This window comes from Pholcus phalangioides, unplaced genomic scaffold, assembly GCF_987345545.1.
Source record: "Pholcus phalangioides strain wild (caught in Gottingen) unplaced genomic scaffold, Ppha-v1.0 ptg000042l_1, whole genome shotgun sequence".
Classification (NCBI taxonomy): Eukaryota; Metazoa; Arthropoda; class Arachnida; order Araneae; family Pholcidae; genus Pholcus; species Pholcus phalangioides.
Genome location: NW_028301628.1, coordinates 36,782,905 through 36,800,932, shown reverse-complemented (window position 1 = coordinate 36,800,932; position 18,028 = coordinate 36,782,905). Strand labels below are relative to the sequence as shown.

At 34.9% G+C, this 18,028-nt stretch overlaps 2 protein-coding genes across 2 annotated transcripts in view; one reads left to right on the top strand and one right to left on the bottom strand.

Annotated features, from left to right (window-relative positions):
- OSCP1 (Organic solute carrier partner 1) overlaps positions 1-7,524 on the bottom strand; it is a 29,393-nt gene extending 21,869 nt beyond the window's left edge. Inside the window, exons 1-3 of the mRNA XM_089255042.1 lie at positions 7,191-7,524; positions 5,934-6,088; positions 743-910 (exon numbers count right to left, since the gene is read on the bottom strand). Of these exons, the coding sequence (XP_089111168.1) occupies positions 743-910; positions 5,934-6,088; positions 7,191-7,302 (435 nt within the window). The 5' untranslated portion in view covers positions 7,303-7,524. The remainder of the gene's footprint in view (positions 1-742; positions 911-5,933; positions 6,089-7,190) is intronic.
- Positions 7,525-7,837: 313 nt separating this feature from the next.
- Positions 7,838-14,523, top strand: LOC149064967 (UPF0389 protein GA21628). The gene is made up of 3 exons (XM_089255229.1): positions 7,838-8,029; positions 10,589-10,694; positions 14,225-14,523. The coding sequence occupies exons 1-3, from the start codon at positions 7,882-7,884 to the stop codon at positions 14,406-14,408; spliced, it is 438 nt and encodes a 145-aa protein (XP_089111355.1). The 5' UTR covers positions 7,838-7,881; the 3' UTR covers positions 14,409-14,523.
- The last annotated feature ends 3,505 nt before the right edge of the window (positions 14,524-18,028 follow it).

The window sequence follows — 18,028 nt, the reverse complement described above, 5'->3', positions numbered from 1 at the left end:
CAAACTTTTATAGTGTAATCCTGGCCTAAGAATATTTTATGGATCTTTTGGTTGACGGTTTTTTTATAACTTTTTCTTTATTTTTTTGTTTTTCCAACTTTACTTTTAAATTATTGATTGATTTTAATATCAATGAGACTTCTTTAGGCCTACATGGTTGGTTAACATTCCAACTGGGATATCCATCACTAATATTGAAATTCTAATTGCTAATATTTAAAAAAAATTATATTTTCCTCATCTCCTTATTTGTTTGCTTATTCTTTAATTTTTCTAAATAGTTAATTTTTTTAATTATTAATTAATTGGTTTATTCATCTCTTTAATGGATTTTACATTCAGATTTTTTGAAAGAATCCACCACTCTCAGAAAAAAAAGTGAAACAGTCTATGATCTTACACCAAGAAATTCCGATTTTTTTCAGACGTATAATGCACAAATCATGGGTAGGAAATTATGGTAAGCTAATTCATGCTACCATATCTTATTCATGAGCAAGAACGTCATGTTAAAATAATTTATACATTGATATTTCCTACCTATAATCCTCACTTACAAATTTTGCTAATGTGAAAAAAGACACCCTTTATATATAATGGGAAGCTTTTTATTTTATGCATATAAGTTGATTTATCTCTAATGAATAGTTCCTGAATTCACACAAACCAGTAAAACATTTTATTTTTCATTCATACATTCTGATTCATTCCAAACAATGTATTTGTGGAAAATATTTCTCACCATAAAAATAAGTGAATAAGCAGAATCAACCAGTTGTGAAGCCACCTCTGTTCCTTTAGTATATTCCCGGATACCATCTAAATGATTCAAAGTGATAAACAGAATATCTTCAGGACGAGTACAAAGACAAAGCTGATACTTGAACACCATAGTCATCAAATCATAAAGCTGAAAAAAATATATATATGTACACAATATAATTCTGAAAAGATGATGCATAGACTAATAACCAAAAAAAATGCAAAAAATCATGTCAGTCACCAGGCATTCTGCAAAATAATAGCTATCTGCAGATGTGATGCTACAAAAATTTGACATGTTTTAAATCCTTTTAATTAAAATTTGTATTTACATGTTTTAAACCCTTTAAGTGGCATTGACGAGATATCTCACCTCATTAAATGTCTCCGATTTTAAATTGGAACAAAGCCTACTTTATTAAAAAAGATATGGCATTTTGGAGAGGTTTAGTGATTTCTGCTGTGCCGCTTAAAGGGTTCAAAAAGTATAAGGTGCAGATTACATTACATTTCAGGTCTGCCTTCATATACGGATACATATTGCTACCACAAAATGTGAATACTGATTTAAGCTAAACAGAAATGAGGTACAAAAGGCATATTACTATCCAAGTTTGAAAGTGCCGATGACATGACCCTCCTTAATTTTTTTTCTTTTGTGATATCATTTCCCACTTTGCAGCTGAGATTTTTTATTGCATCCATAAAGGGAAAGTTTGAGCTCTTGAAACTTGGAAATATATTCTCTCCTTCCGGTATCAATTGCTTTCATTTATAATTTTTACAAAAATCAATCTGAAGAGCCTCCTCACACAGGAGATACTCCTGCTGGATACGAGGAGTATCCAGCAGATCAACGTTTATATTTGTATAGGGATCCTCACACCAGTGCTGTTTTAACGCATGGGCCCACCCGGGCACTCAAGAAAAGAGGGCCTCACAAAAATTAGAACCGGTTCAAATTTTTGAGAATTTGCCAGATAGGGCCTCAGAAAAATCACTTGGCCCGGGGGACCATGATGTTCTTGAAACGGCCCTGCTTCACATAAGGATATTGGCGACAAAATGTCTAACGCGATTGGGTCTTTTGGTAACGAGCATGCTAGTCGAAAAGAACATTTGTAGCCGCAATTCCATAGTATTTCTTTGTGTTTCCGTCTGTCTAGTTTGTTCAATGGTATGACCAAGTGTTGGATTTAAGGTATTTTTAAAAGAAATGCTCCTTTATGCAGCCCCCCCCCCATAATCATACCTCAACTGGAATGTGTGTAATATAAATATAGGTCACACAGTGCATGTGGGAGGATGTATAGTGAGAACTCCATTGCCCCATTCAAGATAAACGCAGTCATATTTTTTCAATGTGGTCTGCTCTCAAAATAAAGCTCCTTCTTATAGAACTACCACTACTTGTTAAGCTAATGGATATTTACAACTTGTGTGTGTGAATTTGACTTACCTTATGGATTAGCAGCTCATCAGGACTCTCAGGTAATTAGCTGACTTATTAATTCGTGGCCCCTTTTCTAATTACATAGAATGTAAAGGAATCTGATTCCCGTTGACCAAAATGAATAATGTACAATGAATGTTATTGTCAATGTATGGATGCAGACATGCCAACATTGGCTTAAAGCTCATTAGTAATGGTTAATGTTCAGCTTTGCCATGGGGGGGGGGGGGAGAAGTACCACCCCTAGGACAACATAATAATAGTACAATAAAAAATAATCACTCAAAAATTTAATTTTTTAAAAATTTCAATTCAAAGTTCATTAAATGCAGCACCTCAGTGGCACACTGGAACCCCTAAAGGGCTCAAGCTACATAACCCCCTCTCATAACAACATTCCGAGGTCACAGAGTCCCTTAATAATTCATATGAATATTCAATGCAATCCCAACCTGTATATGCCCGTGTGGGCCCTATATACGGAAGTACAGCAACCTTAGACCCGCTATCCGTTTCCTTCATATCGGAGCTCCTACAGCACCTAAGACAAAACATTCTTTCCAACCTAAGTTCAGCGAGCTCAACCATGCAAATGAAGCTTGGTCTGGACCTGCCATGCTGAACCATTCAAAAACTTGTTTTTAGCCCACATCATAGGGCGGTTTTGATGGAAAACATGTTTTTGCACATTTGGGCATTGAGTAGAGCCAACACCTTCTATACCAGAAAGCTTTTGCTCAAAGCTTTGACGTCACTGACGTTGTTCATTCAACCTGCAGCCATTGGATAAAACAGGCAGACGTATGTGAAATTGCTACTTTTTTGTAGTACATGAAATTACTATAGGTGAAATGGACGACTTCAGTGACATCACAAGCTTTGCACGGAGGCTTTCTGCTATAGGTGTTGGTGGAGCGGCGGGTTTAGACACAGCTTTACAGATTGCCTTCCGTGTACAGACAAAAGAGACTGAGTTTGTCTTCTCTCGAACTCTCTCACATGCGGATACAAATTTATTGTTACAGTAAAGATCGATGCAGTTTTATATATATAAGAATAATAATATACCAAAAATAAAACAATAATACCAAATAATAAAATACCGAAAGAAACTCAGACCCAATTTTTTAAACCAATTTTTGTAATATTTTGAGTGTTTCCCGTAGCTCATTGCGCCCATCCGTAGCAATTTACAACTACTCAACAACACATGGGTGGATATACCCATGCCCCCCCCCACCCTTGGTGGGGGTCTCTCTAACAGCGCTCTAACCCTGGGGCCCGGGTCAATTATGATCATTTTTTGTTTTTTCATGCTATAAATTAACCATAGAAGGGCCTGTGAAAAATCTGATTTGGGTAGGCCCACTAAAGATTTTAACCTAGGTGCCCTGCCCAAGGACAGGGAGAACTATGTACCCTTATTTTCGTCTATACTTTTTTGCAGAAATAATAGTATAGGATAACTATTTCAAATTATAATAAAATATCAACTTCATTATGGCTAGAATCACTAAAAACTTGATTTATTTTTCTACCTCTGTTCATAACGTATGTACAGGAAGACAAAGAGGTGAACTGAACATTGCATTGTGTAACTCCTTTTCCGGGCTTTGAGATTTTTTTAGCAGCGCCGTGTGAAGGAGAAAGTTGACTTAAATGAGTCAAGTTACTCTAACTCTCAAGTTAAGGCTACTAGAATTCAAACTAAGTCTTCCTGTGTGTGGAGGCCCTAACACACTGCAAGTGGAGGACAGAAATCTCAGTCCAACCTTGTATGACTACTACTAAACCATACATGTACCTCGTCCATATTCCTCTGCGGAAACTCTAACAAACTGGTAATATTGGAGTGTACGTGTAGTGAAACCTGACGTGAACCTCATCTGACTGGAATTTAAAACTTATTTTTCAGCTCGAGAACGTGGCTAAGTGTGGAATTCTTTTTCATCACATTTTTGAACATTGGTGAAAAACATGGTGTTTGAATCAGATCTTTCTCCTTCTCTTCCCTTTGTCTGTTGATGAGAGAGTGGGGAAGAGTGACAGGGTCGCAATATTACACCAGTGTGCTGTGCCTAAAAGAAACTATAAAGCACTTTTTACTATTACAGCTGAATGAATGAACACCAGGACTCAACCACAGGACTTATCTCACTGCAGAGATCTCTTCTAACCCAGCTTCGTGGCAGTCTGGGACAAAGTGTGTGTGTACCTAACAGTCTGAGTGCATATCTAGTGTTATGTCTGTTTTTTCAGTGCTGTCAGCTAAATTTCAAATTGTGAGTGAAGTGTAATGATTGAATATTTGTACCGTTTTATGCCTGTTGCTCCCCGTGGAGAGACTTTCTGAGTGTCATTATGGCCACTCGACCATCATAGTGACTTACCATTACAGCTGAAAATCGCCCACATAAGAAGTGTTAAACTCATCAATTTTTTTTGCCATTGCTAAAATCACTTCGTCTGATCAGTGACAGGAACTTATGCATGTTATTTTTACATAAAAAAAACAAAAACATTTTTTAAATGCATTTCAAACAAGCCTTTTTTTATAACTTATTTGCAAAAAAAAAACAAACTGCAGACAGGCTTAACAATGACCACTTGCAAAGGCCGCTGTGGAATGCAGGTAGTTTTTGTATTACATTCTATAGAGCCTATTGTTCTTTTTGAAAAGAACCAACAACAAAGGAAAATTGGATACTGGATAGAGGTGATACTATGAAGGTTTCATTCTTTAAGATAGTAATTGGTGCAAATATTTAAAATTAATCAATCTTACTTCTAATAAATGAATAAGAGAATTCCAGAACAGCTACGAGGAAAAAAATTCTCTCATCTGTTCAAATATAATGCTCTGTTAAAAATATTATGGCAGCGCTTGACAAACAGAAAGAAAATTTAGGCGGTAATCAAATTTCTTAGGAGCCAAAATCCTGATTTTTTCTCAATAAAACGGTCCTAAATGATAGATATTTTTTCTACCTTTTTTTCTAGACTTAACAACTTTCTCATACTAACTTTCATAATAATAAATAACTTTCTCATACATAACTCTACATAACTTTCTCAACTTGAAGACACACTAACATGAAATCAGAAAATTTTGTCATCCTTGGACTCCAATTCAACAATTATACACATGTAGAAAAGTTTAGGCACCAATACCGATTTTCTAATCACCATGGCGCCTGGGATTGCTCAAGTCCTGTATTGTGGAGGAAAGACATTGGCAGCAAATAAAAAGGTCGCCAATAAAGGGATTGTGTACTTGTTCTTCCCTCCATACAAAAAAATCAAGTTGTCAAAAGGGATTATACTAATAGCTATTTGGCCCATTGCTTTTCATCAAACAGTTAGCTCATCTAATGCATCAAACAATATATAAATCAGTATTTAAGATCTTTTAAGTACAGGGAAGACTAATGTTCAGTAAGTATTAAGTAAAAGAAAAAAAAGGGAATTATTAGTATAGCTATTCTGACATCTTATTTATCTTATAGTCCTATCCCGAAGTTTAGCATCTTCATATAAAGTGGCCACCCACTTTATACGTTGTCCAGACTTTAGACACTAGCCATTCTCTGAAAACAATGAATTTGGACATGGACTATAACATACAGGATTACACTATTTCCCTCACTTCAAATTAATACAGTATCATGCATGTAACTCCAATTTCATATTTTATCCTATATAACATTGAAATATTAACCTTATCCATGCTAGTGCCATTCAATCTCATAATGGAAGAATGAGCTAATTTTTCAAAGACTGTCCGCAGCGCTTTCTTTGAATATAGATCCTGTGGCTTGAAAAGTTCTCTCATGAAATTCTCATTGAACATAGTCAACACGATGTCATTGACCACTAGAGAATAAAATAAAGGTATATTTATAAAAAAATATGACAAATTCACATTAAGTGGAAATGTTTATGCAGAGGACAAAGAGGACTTTTAATACAGTGCACGGTACTTAATGTGATCACATTGAACTTTCTGAAACAATAACCGATTGATAACCATAACCGGAAATTGTCTACAAGGGAGCCTTCTAACCTCTTACATCAAGGGTGTTCAAGAGATTGTGGGCCACTTCAATTGTTTTAAAATGTGTCATGGACCACTTGAGTGATCTGGAGCAGCACTGTAAGTTACTTAAGTAGTCTTTAAGAGTGTGCCGCAGATCATTTAAGTGATCCGTAAATCAAAAGTAAAAAAACGAGGGTAACTTCAGTGATTTGGAACAGTGCCATAGGTAATTTAAGTGATCTGGAACCAAGCCGCAGGTCACTTGAGTGATCTAGAACTGTCATAGGCCAGTGATCTGTAAATATGCCATGGGTCACTCAAGTGATCTGTAAATGTGCCAAGAGCGGCTTGAGTGAACTGGAGCGGTGTCACTGGTCACTAAAGTAATCCTTAAATATGACGCAGGGCACTAAAGTGATGCAGAACTACACTGCATGCCACTTAAGTGATCTGTAAATGTGCTGCAATTCCCTTAATTGATCTGGAAATGCGCAGCAGATCACTCAAGTGATCTGTGCCTATGCTACAGATTTCTCGAGTGATCTCTCAATGTGCCCCTTAATTCCCATTTCTGTAAATTTAGGTTTGAGGTCATCACTCAGAGGGCCACATTTTTCACGTGGTTGAGCATGTATGTCACTACATAGTCATGCAGATAGGTAATAACGTATGGAGACAAAATGAGTGGTTCAAAAAACCTTAGCTTCAAAAATACTTTAAATAAAACTTTCGACGAAAAAAAATTTACAACAAAAACCGGTCTGGATAACGTACTCTGCGAAAGTGATAACAATACCCGAATGATGACTTTATCAGTGATTATAATAAGCGGCGTCAACCGTATATATTCGTTTCCAGTTCAATGAGCAATTATAATTTCTACTTTTAAGATTTTCAGCTAACATATCACATACATTATTTAATTAAAGCAACATTCACCTTTCACTGATTTTTCTTGACAAATATTTTGAGCTTTAAGCCGTTGATCTAAAATATACATCATCTCACCACTGAGATTGATAAATAAAATAGGTAGAGCTTTACGCGACATTTTATTATTAAAATAATAAGTTTTTTCTCAAACACCGCTTCGTTTATATTTGTTTACTACGAAATTCAAAAACACAAGTTTTGTACATGTACCAACTTGTTCTTTTTTAATTATACATCATATTAGGTCGTAATGGTCATTTCCTGATGTTGAATCGGAATGACAGATCAGACATCAAATGATGATTGATTCAGCCGAATGTGGATCACTGGCAACCAAATCAAATGATAAAATTTTCACTAAAACTAACCATCACTAAATAACATCCTCAATATGCAAATTAAATTGCTTGAATCGGAAATCATGCTTGAAAATCCTTTTCAAAATTTGTATGACGTCATACAGTACCATTTCCCTCATTTGCATAGTTTTAAAAAAATTTGTTTGAGACTCAATTTAAATTTCCGCAAACTCAAAACTTGAGTTAATGCAACATCAATTATCGCAGCTTATTAATACCTATTTTTGACAGTGTTTTTAATTTCATAGATTTGTTCAAATATTGTCATAAAAAGAAGTTCTACAAAACAAGCCCAAACATTACTGTTTTGATTTTTTTTTTCTCTGCCAGACGTAAACATGGCCGGAGTTTTAATGAGATTCATGAAACCCTGTCTATTGAAATTTGGTAATTTAAATCGCTCGAATGTTTCAAGACACATCAGCGTTGGACAGATGATGAGAGATGAGATGAAATTTTCTACGAGCAGTGCAAAAGCTGCTGAAGGTATGTTGTATACGTCCCAAATCAGATCAGTTACTTCTAATTACCTCTCTATAATTAGATGCTAGAGCTTGTTTTCCTTGAAATATGAAGCTGGTCTACGTGACAGCTTCAAGGTCACCGTTGAAAGTAGCTTTTCGGAAGTTTTCTCGAAAAAAAATTCACTTTTGCATATTGTAATGAAAAAGTTAACTTCTCTTGTTCAAGTCTAATAAAGTTTTATTCACAAATTGATGGGGAAAAATACCCTCGGGCAAAAAAATTGGCTTTTATGTTGAAATGACGCTCATTGTATTATTTAAGCTAGGACTAAATGACCCCCCACGTCCTATAGCAAGGCCCCTAGGCTGGGATCATTGGTGGGCCAGTGCCATAATGCATGGGCCCACCCGGGGGGGGGGGGGCTCATTAGAAGAGGGCCTCACAAAAATGAGAACTGATTGAAATTTTCAAGAGTTTTCCAGGTAGGACCTCAGAAAAATCACTTGGCCCGGAGGCCCATTGTGCTCTTAAGACGGCCCTGTGGTGGGCTTCTCGATAGTGAATTTACAGTGTAAGAAAAACAATGATAAGGATCTTTTCGTTCGTCTGAGCTGGAGCCTTGTTAGTTCCATGACCACACTTATGGCCAACCTGGTCCAATAGTCATTTGCAAATGACTGGCCAGCCGATCTCCCTGTTAAAAGTCTTGCCACAGAGAGCAAACAGGCCTACAACAGTTTAAATATTCAATCATTACATTTCACTCATTCAAAAAATAGATGGCAGTACTATAACAAGCATTACACAGAAACAAACTTCATGTTAGGCTCGTAACTCATACACACTCATTCCAACATGTATCAATTTGTTTGAAATTCCATAGAGGGAATATGGACAAGGTGCATGCATTATTAAGTAGTTGTAGTAGTTATTCGCAAATATTTGTTTCTAATGTTTGGATTTCCCTGCTGCAATGAAGCACCAGTGGCTACACACTGGCCCAATGTTCCTTGGTGAATTTTTGCTTCCAGATCGTTGTCTGAGGATACTCCTATCCAATAATATGATAATGCATACTGTGGTGGTATCATCATAGGCTTACTGATGATAGTCTATACCAGTGGTTCTCAACCCTCGTGGTACTGGGATACTTCAAGAGGGCCACGGAAGAAAATCGAGAAAGGGGCCATGACAGGTGGTTTGAAGGGCTGCACAGAGCTGAGAAGAAAAATTAATGTGTGAAGAAATAAAGATTTTATATTAGGGACTATACACTTACAGAATCCAACAAAACCACCCATAAAACCAGGGCCGTCTTAGGACATGGACCCCCCACCCCGGGCCTCACTGCCGACATTTTGCAGCAGGTTCCCTAGATTGGGGTTTTTCGCAGGTCCCAGGCTAGATTTTTCACAGACCCCCTCTATATTAAAATTATAGTGTGAAAAACAAACAATGATGAAAACCATATCAGGTCCCGGTCTGCAGCTTTTTCAGTCCCACTCTTGTGAGGGATCATGCCCGGTGGCCTCATGTCCATAAGTGACACTAGCGGGGAGATCAATAAATTCTAGGCCAGTGGTCTGGAGGCCAATCTTCTTTGTAAAATTTTTCGTTCAGTATAAATTCACTGAAAAAAATCTATTCAATACGTATAAAGGATCTTGCTTCTAGGTGAGAGTTGAAGACTCTGGGTAAGACAGGAGAGCCACGAGAAAAAAAAATATGGTTCAAAGGGGGCCATGGGCAAAAAAAGGTTAAACACTGGTCTATACCATGCGACTGGCTTTTGCATGATTTCCATCCTAATAATAAAATTCTTCTAGAAGTCTACCGGTGCATGAATTGATTTCTTCAGCATTCATTTGACCCCCACCGGTTACCAAATCAGAAGTAAGGTAATAAGAATTTCAGGAAAATGTAGAAGAAATGTTTTGTCCATAAAATTTAAACTATGGATAGACTAATTTTGCAAAAGAAACAGTATTTTTTAATTCCTTGTATCTACTAGGTTGGGAAGCAGAAAAACAATGGATATGCATCAGTTTATGAAGAATTGAAACCCAGGGTGAAATTTTAATTATTAAATTGACCGTTTTCACTATATTACTTATGGCAGACTCGAATCTGAGTTTTCTGGGTCATTTTACTGGTGCAGCCCACAAAGCTGCCGCTGACCATTATGTTGGCCCTTAAACCAGAGGTCTTCAACCTTTTTCCAGTCATGAGCACTGTCTGTACCCATCATCAAAAGAAGAGCAGTAAGTTTAGCATGTGAATGCATGAAATGATTTAATCTTCAGATGCAATTCCTGCAAGGTGTTTTCTTAGAATGTTGACCAAGTGCTTGCGAGCACGAAATCGGACACTCTGGGTATTTAGGAGCACCATGGTACTTGTAAGCAACGGGTTGAAGATGCCTATCTTAAATAGTGAGAAGTTACCCCCCCCCCCAGAGCATAGGATGAAAATCAGTGTTTAATAACAATAGTGTTTTTTTTTAAATGTTACTTGAGTTTGTTTGGCACAATTCAAAAGTAAAGTTTTTGTTTCAATAATTTGACTTTTTTTTTTATTCAGAAACCAAACCAGGGTCAAAAGAGTATGTGCCAACAAAATTTGATAAATATATTCTCGTCTGGATGAAAAGATATCCTTCTGTTGCTGAGGTACCAGATAAGATTTCGTGAGTATGGTTCTGTCTCTAACCCTTAGAAAAAATTTCAAAGCAATAAGGCTTGTATATTTATAGCTGTTTCATATTATATGATAGCTTGCTGAAACTACTTGAATAAGGTATGTTATTGCTGAAAATTCACAATGAATTTAACAAGAGATTTTTGTTGATATGTCCCAAGGCATTAAATCTGATGTGGAACTAATCTAATTTCTTGAAAGTAAAACATTCAGATGTCCACGGTAGGGCAGGGGTTCTCAAACCTTTTCCACTCATGTGGCGCCCCTTTCTCGTATTCAGTGCTTATCTGCTAGCTCTGCCGGCTCCCCAGAGCTGTTTAACAAAGACTCTTTTTCCAAAAATCTTTGTCAGTGGCGCAGAGTTTGAGAACCCCTGCTGTAAGGTAATTCCACAGAAACAGGGAATCGCTAATGTGAAAAAAAAAATAATTCAGAAATGCATTAATTATTTTCTTAATTATTGTCTTAATTATTTTCTAAATGGTTCAAAGTTTCTAAATTTCAATTAGGCAATATCTGAATGCGTTTTATTCATTATGGTCAGTTCTTTTGAGAGTTTGTGAAGTTCAAGTTTTTTCCCAGAAAAATTCACTACTTTCAAGTAGTTTTTTACTTACAATTAGAGATGTAAAATTCTCAAGAATAATCTTTAAGAGAATCATAGATTAGAATATTCTCTGGAGGAATTTCTATTATAAATAATTTGAGAATATTCTCCTGTTATTTATAATATAGTTATACATATAATATCCTTGGGAATATTCTCTGCAAAAACTACTTTTATAAATTACTGGGAAATATTCTTATCGAAAATTCTTAAGTTATTATAATAGTACATTCCAGAGAATATACTCATATATTCTCCAGTTATGAAAGTCCTTCCAGAGAGTATTCTTAAGAATATATGTAGTGATGTATTATAATAAATCTCTAAATAACTTGAGAATAATACTTATTTTTGATAAGAATATTTTCTAGTAATTTGTAATAGTAGTCCTTCGAGAGAATATACTCAATATTCTCTATCCTCCATCTCTCTTTCCGTCAAGACGGGAATATTGAAGTTTGTAGCCCACAATTTAAAAGTTTAAAAGTAAGAATGAAACCAACGTTTCTTAATTGCACAACATTCAAAGATATATGAGTGAATCAGAATTTAAGTGTATGTACATTGAAGAGAAAATTACAGCTCTGTATATTTTTAGAATGAAGGTAATTGTGTAAGAATAGCTTCCTTTTACTTTACTCTTTGCTTTGAAGTAATTCTGGAAATTTATCTAATTTTAAATGACTTTTCAAGGTTTTAATTTAAAGGCTTCTAAAATCTTTATAACAAAACTTTTAAAACCTCTCATCATGACCTGGAGAATTATAAGTTGTCATTGTGGGTTGGGGTGATTATACCAAAAATTGTTCTGTTGTAAATGTTTCAGGCAATGAAAACTGATTTAGAATTCATAATATAAACAAAATTAGTAAAAAAAAAATTCATTATGTGAATATTCTCGATTATTCTCCAATTTTCACATCCAGGAGAATATTTTCAAAATATTTTCTCCCCGAGAATATTCTCACATCTCTATTTACAATAATTCCATTTCTCTTTAAATAAAAGAACAAATTTGCATCTAAAATGTCTAAAGATAGTAGAATATTTATTTTATAACATTAAGCAGGGCTCCCACTCAAAAAATTATAAAATGTAGGATGGGGAAAAGGTACACCCCTTAGACAACAATAAAAAGAAATCCATAATTTTTTTTTCATAGCACTATTTGAGTATCCTGTAAGATTGATTTGAGCTAAAGAAAAATGACAGAAATGACAGTTAAGAAACATTTTTTGGCCAAAACAGTGCACTAGCAATCACAGATAATTATTTTCAGTCTCTCCTCACAATATAAATTATTTTTTTTTTGGAGTCTTCCACAGTCCAGTCTGTCAACTCTCTTCGACAATCCATACAGCAGACATGTAAGATTAAGAATGACGCTATTTCAAGACCACTTTCACTTCCAGAAGCACAGTGCAAAATGTATAAATCACAAGGTCCAATATAAATATATAAGTCAAGGTGGACCAGATGGTTTTACTGCGTTGTCCATCCTTTTTTTAAAAGGGTGTTTGTTTCAATTTTAGCGCTCAATGCCAGTGTAATCATTTTTGACCAATGAAGCACTTTCATTTCTAGCTCTTTGCTGAGCATTGTAAATATTACCGGGCAAGCATGCCCTCTTGCAAGCATACCTATGCAAGAGGGCCTGGGTTCGAGTCCCGGCAGAGATGTGATGACTTTTCGAGTTCACCTCAGCATAATATCCGGAAAATAACTGTTTCCTTGATATCTTCGGCTGAGAAAAAAAGCCATCTATCTCATCGTAAATATTGTTTATGCCTCTGCATACCCTAAAAATACAGAAGACAATTGAATGTTATTGGTAGTATCAAAGTCACAAAACCCAGAATAGGCCTATGCACCCAACTGCTTTGTTATTCAAACTGTTGTCACCTATACTCAAAATGTGCACCATAATTTTGAATGTTGCTGTCCAAGACCATGAAGTAGTAAATACAAATTACAAAATTAAATAGGGTTGTAATAAAACTTTGTGCTGATGAGAAGAGGAAAGAAAACACAGAAAACTAAATTGGACTACTGGCATTTGGACGAAATATTTCGTTCATGATTGCAAAGGGGTTAAATTCTTATAGTTTGAGTCATATCTATCTACATGCTTGAGATTGATAAATTTAACCAACTTATCTTTTTTGCATTAGTAAATTAAAAAAATAGCGTTATCAACAGCTGGAGAAAGTACTTAGTTAACTGTTTAGATGGACCATTTTCCTAGTTTAAAAACACATTTGTTTGTTATGGCTGCATCAGACCTGCACACAGGAACAGATATAGATATTTTTATCAATCTGATCTATTTTATAGAATTTCAATTTCTTTTCCTTTACATTATTTGTAAGCAAAATTAATATGCATCAAGTTCTAGGCACCAACACAATTTTATATGCATTTACGAGCATTTCCACTCCACTCTATCTTCAAAAGTGAAATAGTAAATTTTCTAGTGGTAAACTCAGGTTATGTTCATTCCATACAATATAGCCAAAGATTTTAAGAATTTTGAAATAGCTATACAACTTCAATAATAGAATTTTCGATAGTCCCCCCATGTGTATGTATTACAATTTGTGTTATTCTTTTTCGTGATATTTTTCATACAAATACAACGCCACAACAGGCAAAATGCCCGAGGAGGTGCCTGAGAAAAAGATGCCCATAAAAATATGGATGTCATATATTTCAAAAATATAACAACCCAATTAAAAATGCAATTAACATTTTATTTGTGTTTCAATTTATTGTTATTCATATTCTTATCATTCAGAATATATCTGAATCAAATCGTTTTTGCATTTGTCCCTACCTTTTCTCTTTAAGCAGCAAAATTTTTCTTAGTGAAAATATATGCATTAATGTGATATTTTTTTGCTCAATTTCATTAGTGGATCTACCATGTCAAAAGCAAGAGATTGGGCACGTATAAAAATTAACATAATCATGGTCCTGCTGGCAGTAATTGGTGCAGGAGTCATGGTTTATAGCGGCAAAAAAGCAGCAGAAAGAGGCGAAAGTCTTACAAAAATGAATCAAGACTTTCATAAGAAAATGAGGGAAAAAGAAAAATGATGTGTGGAAATTTTTGCGTAATATAGGTGAAAGTCTTTTGTATAATACACACATAGTACAAAATTATACGAGTTGAGATATATATGTATGTTAATAAATTTGTGCATTTTACCCATCTTTGAGTTATAACCCTTTTTTATTATTAAATAAAGATGTTGCAAACCTTTCATGTTTAATGTCTTCATCAGCTAATCCTACATAACAAATGAATTGGGAACCAGTATATTTACAATAAACCTTCCAATTACGAGTGCTTTGCAAGATGCATAAAAATTCTCAGTTTTCTCGCCATACAAGTATTCATTAGAACTTATGAGTAAGTATATTACATTCTGTTAATTCTAAATACTTTCAATAGTTTAGGATCTTTGACTTGTGGGCCCTTTCGGTAAAGACGCCACTGACTACAGGATTGGCATTCTTAGCACAAGCCCATGAAACTGACCTTGCTATGTGTTAAACTTTAAAATCTTCACTTTCATTAACCCCTGTTCTTTTTTGTGTGTGTAATTCCGAAAATAGTCAATCTGTATACAGGGTGTCCTGCAAGTCCTAATTCGGCATTTCTCTAAGCAAACATTCGTCGTAGAGGTGGGGTTTCAATCTCAAAAATGTGTTCGAGAATCACTCTGTACCAGTTTCAAGAGTGGAAATTCAGTGTGTCATTTGATGATAAAAAAAAATTATACTGTCCACCTAACTTTCCAGAAAGTTGCCTCCTTATATTTCCCAAAACCAACAAAAAATTTCATGTTTTAAAATGCAGTATTCACCACAATATTTGAATTCAAAAATTGGAGGCAAAGTTGGGGAAAAAAGCGTTATCCATTTAGGTTTTTGCTGTTCTTTCATACCTTTTCTCCAATATTTGAATTCATGTCTTGGCAAATATTGCACTTACAAGGAAAGGGTCCAAAGGTTGTCATCCTGAAAAAAACTGAAGTACATTCATCTCACCTAGAAACAAAAAATTAACAGCGGAATGCAATTATTAAAGCCGCAAAAAATTAAAAATAATAGCTGACTATACTCATCTCAGATTCTTGGCAATATCTATAAATTCTTTTCCTTCAACGACAGTGAAACCTCGTTTATTGTGGCGACCAAGCCAAAACATTGTATAAATATTTACGTCGAATAACAGACTTTTTAAAGAATGACTTTTTTCTCCTCCCCCACAGGAGTACTAAAAATTCAATGTGTTTAATTTCATCTCCAACTTTTCTGTTATAAAAAAAATTCAATAACGCTAGAGGGGAAAATAATAAAATCATGCATTTCAAATCACTCAAATAAAATTTAGTGGAACTTTACCTTGGTGACATGACATTGGGTAAAAAAATTGAAACAAAATCTCGTCTTTAGAGCATCATGGGTCCAGAGATTTTTTCTAAGGCCCTACCAGGCAAATTCCTGAAAATTTCAACCCATCTCATTTTTGTGAGGCCCATGACTTGAGATTGCAGCATCCTTGAGAAAATTTCCCATCTTGAACTCTCATTTTCCTAGCAGTATGATTTACCGAAACATTGATCAACTATGGCTTAACTGAATGGTTTGGAATCGAAAAAGGAGTTCAGAAAGGATGCATTCTTTCCCCAAGCTTATTTACTCTCTGGAGAATATATAATGAGCGCATCAGATTTAGAGAAATTGGAAGCAGGTGTTAAAATTGGAGGTAGAGTGATCAAACAACCTTAGATATTCTGATGGCAGGACCTGAAGAACATATCAAGAGTAAAAACAAAGTGAGAAGCTTGAACTCTATCTAAATACCAAAAAAACAAAGATCATGACTACAGCAGATATTCAGTTTTCAACTAGATGGCGAAAGTTTTGAGATTGTGGACATTTGATTTCCTAGGATTAAGAATTGTAAAAGAGGGAACATGCACAGAAGAAATAAAAATGAGTAGTTCTGGGTGAAAAAGCTTAATAAAATAATGAAAGACAAAGATGTCTCAATGAAAACAAAAATTAGGATTATGAGTTGGTCTTTCCTGTCTTAATGTATGGATGTGAGAGCTGGACACTACGGAAAGCAGATAAAATAATTGATTCCTTTGAACTTGGGTGTTGGAGGAGGATGCTTAGAATTCCATGGACAGCTAAAAGGACTAATAAATCGGTTATCGAAGAAGTCAAGGCTGACTATTCTCTAGAAGCAACAGTCACTAAACAAACTATCTTACTTTGGTCATATAATGCATACAGAAGGCTCACTAGAAAAAAAAGTAATGCTTGGAAGAATGGAAGGAAAGAGAGGAAGAGGCAGACCAAGCACTAGATGGATAGAGGAGGTGTTGCAAAGCACTGGAATGAAGCTAGCACAACTGAGGCATGTTGTGAATAGCAGACCAGCTTGGAGAGCCATGATCTAGTCACCAGGAGTCGGAATCAACTCGATGGTTCCTAACAACAAACATGATTTACAACCAGCAGCTTGGTCTTTGATTTTGTTCCTTTGCTTTATAATCATTTTCAAAGTTGACACAGGTACCATTCAACTGTTTTGCAAGATCAAGTTGTGTCATGGATTTAAAATTCTTGAATTCTTCCAAAATTTTGTGTTTTTTTAGGGAAAGCACTTTTGTTTTGTCTGCATTATGGAAGAGTGCATTTGACACAGCCAGCAAGCAAAACACAATGCAAGAAAACTCTACAGGAAATGATCGAAAGAACTTACTGTGTGCATGTGTATTGTCTCTTTTATTCAGTCAATGAGAAAGAGTTCAAATGTTATATGGGGGAAATCATCACCAAGCAATTATCAGATTACCAAATCCATGCAATTGAGGCAGCGGGTAACAGCTAGTATTAAATAAAAGTGAAATACAGGTATTTCTTGCTTAATGGGTTTTAAATGATTGTGTAAGTTTTGAGTTAGAAATATGGTGAATATGAACCCTGGGGACTTTCATCAGAGGGCAGCACTTACAGTTGAACTGCCAGGGGATTTTTTAGGATGTCTTCCAGGAGAAAGTGCCTCTGGGAAAAGTGTGATTTATTACATAAAATTTAACAAATAAAATTCTGTAAATAATTTGAAAACTTCTGTAAAATGAAATCTGTAAAAAAAACATGCAAAGATGAATAGATATATATATATACCCTGTATCATCTTGGCTGAAAGAATTTGAAGGAAGTGAATTATTTGTTTGCTTCAAAAAAAGTAAAATAAAATATCTGCTGGCATTTATGTTTTTAATGCATTTTTTGAGTATCAAAACTGCAAAAAAAAAAAAAAAAAAAAAATGCTCAGGTCTGAAAGGGTGAAATAGAGTTGGAGTTTTCATTTTTCATGGAAAGTTTGCTTAAATACACAAGTGTTTTGGATAACGTCCATGAAATAAATTATGCTTGCAAACTGAAGTTCCACTGTATTTTACAAAGAAAACACAGTTGAAAAACTTGTAGTTCATATAGATCTTTTGATAATACTATATTTAATTTGATTTGGACATTAACCTACATATGTCCTCAGTAAATGAATTCCACCTCAAAATTATAGCAATGGTGCAAATTACAAGCTGCAACATTTGTATCTCGTTGAAAGTTATATGCAAAAAAATTAATAATTTTCATTGAATTATGAAGAAAGATAAAATACGTACAATGAT

Bases quoted from the DNA above. Each gene is read 5' to 3' on its own strand.
- LOC149064967 (XM_089255229.1), top strand. From the start codon at position 7,882: ATGGCCGGAGTTTTAATGAGATTCATGAAACCCTGTCTATTGAAATTT. The intron at 8,030-10,588 runs GTATGTTGTATA...TTTTTTATTCAG, and splicing joins CAGTGCAAAAGCTGCTGAAG to AAACCAAACCAGGGTCAAAA. The intron at 10,695-14,224 runs GTGAGTATGGTT...CAATTTCATTAG, and splicing joins GAGGTACCAGATAAGATTTC to TGGATCTACCATGTCAAAAG.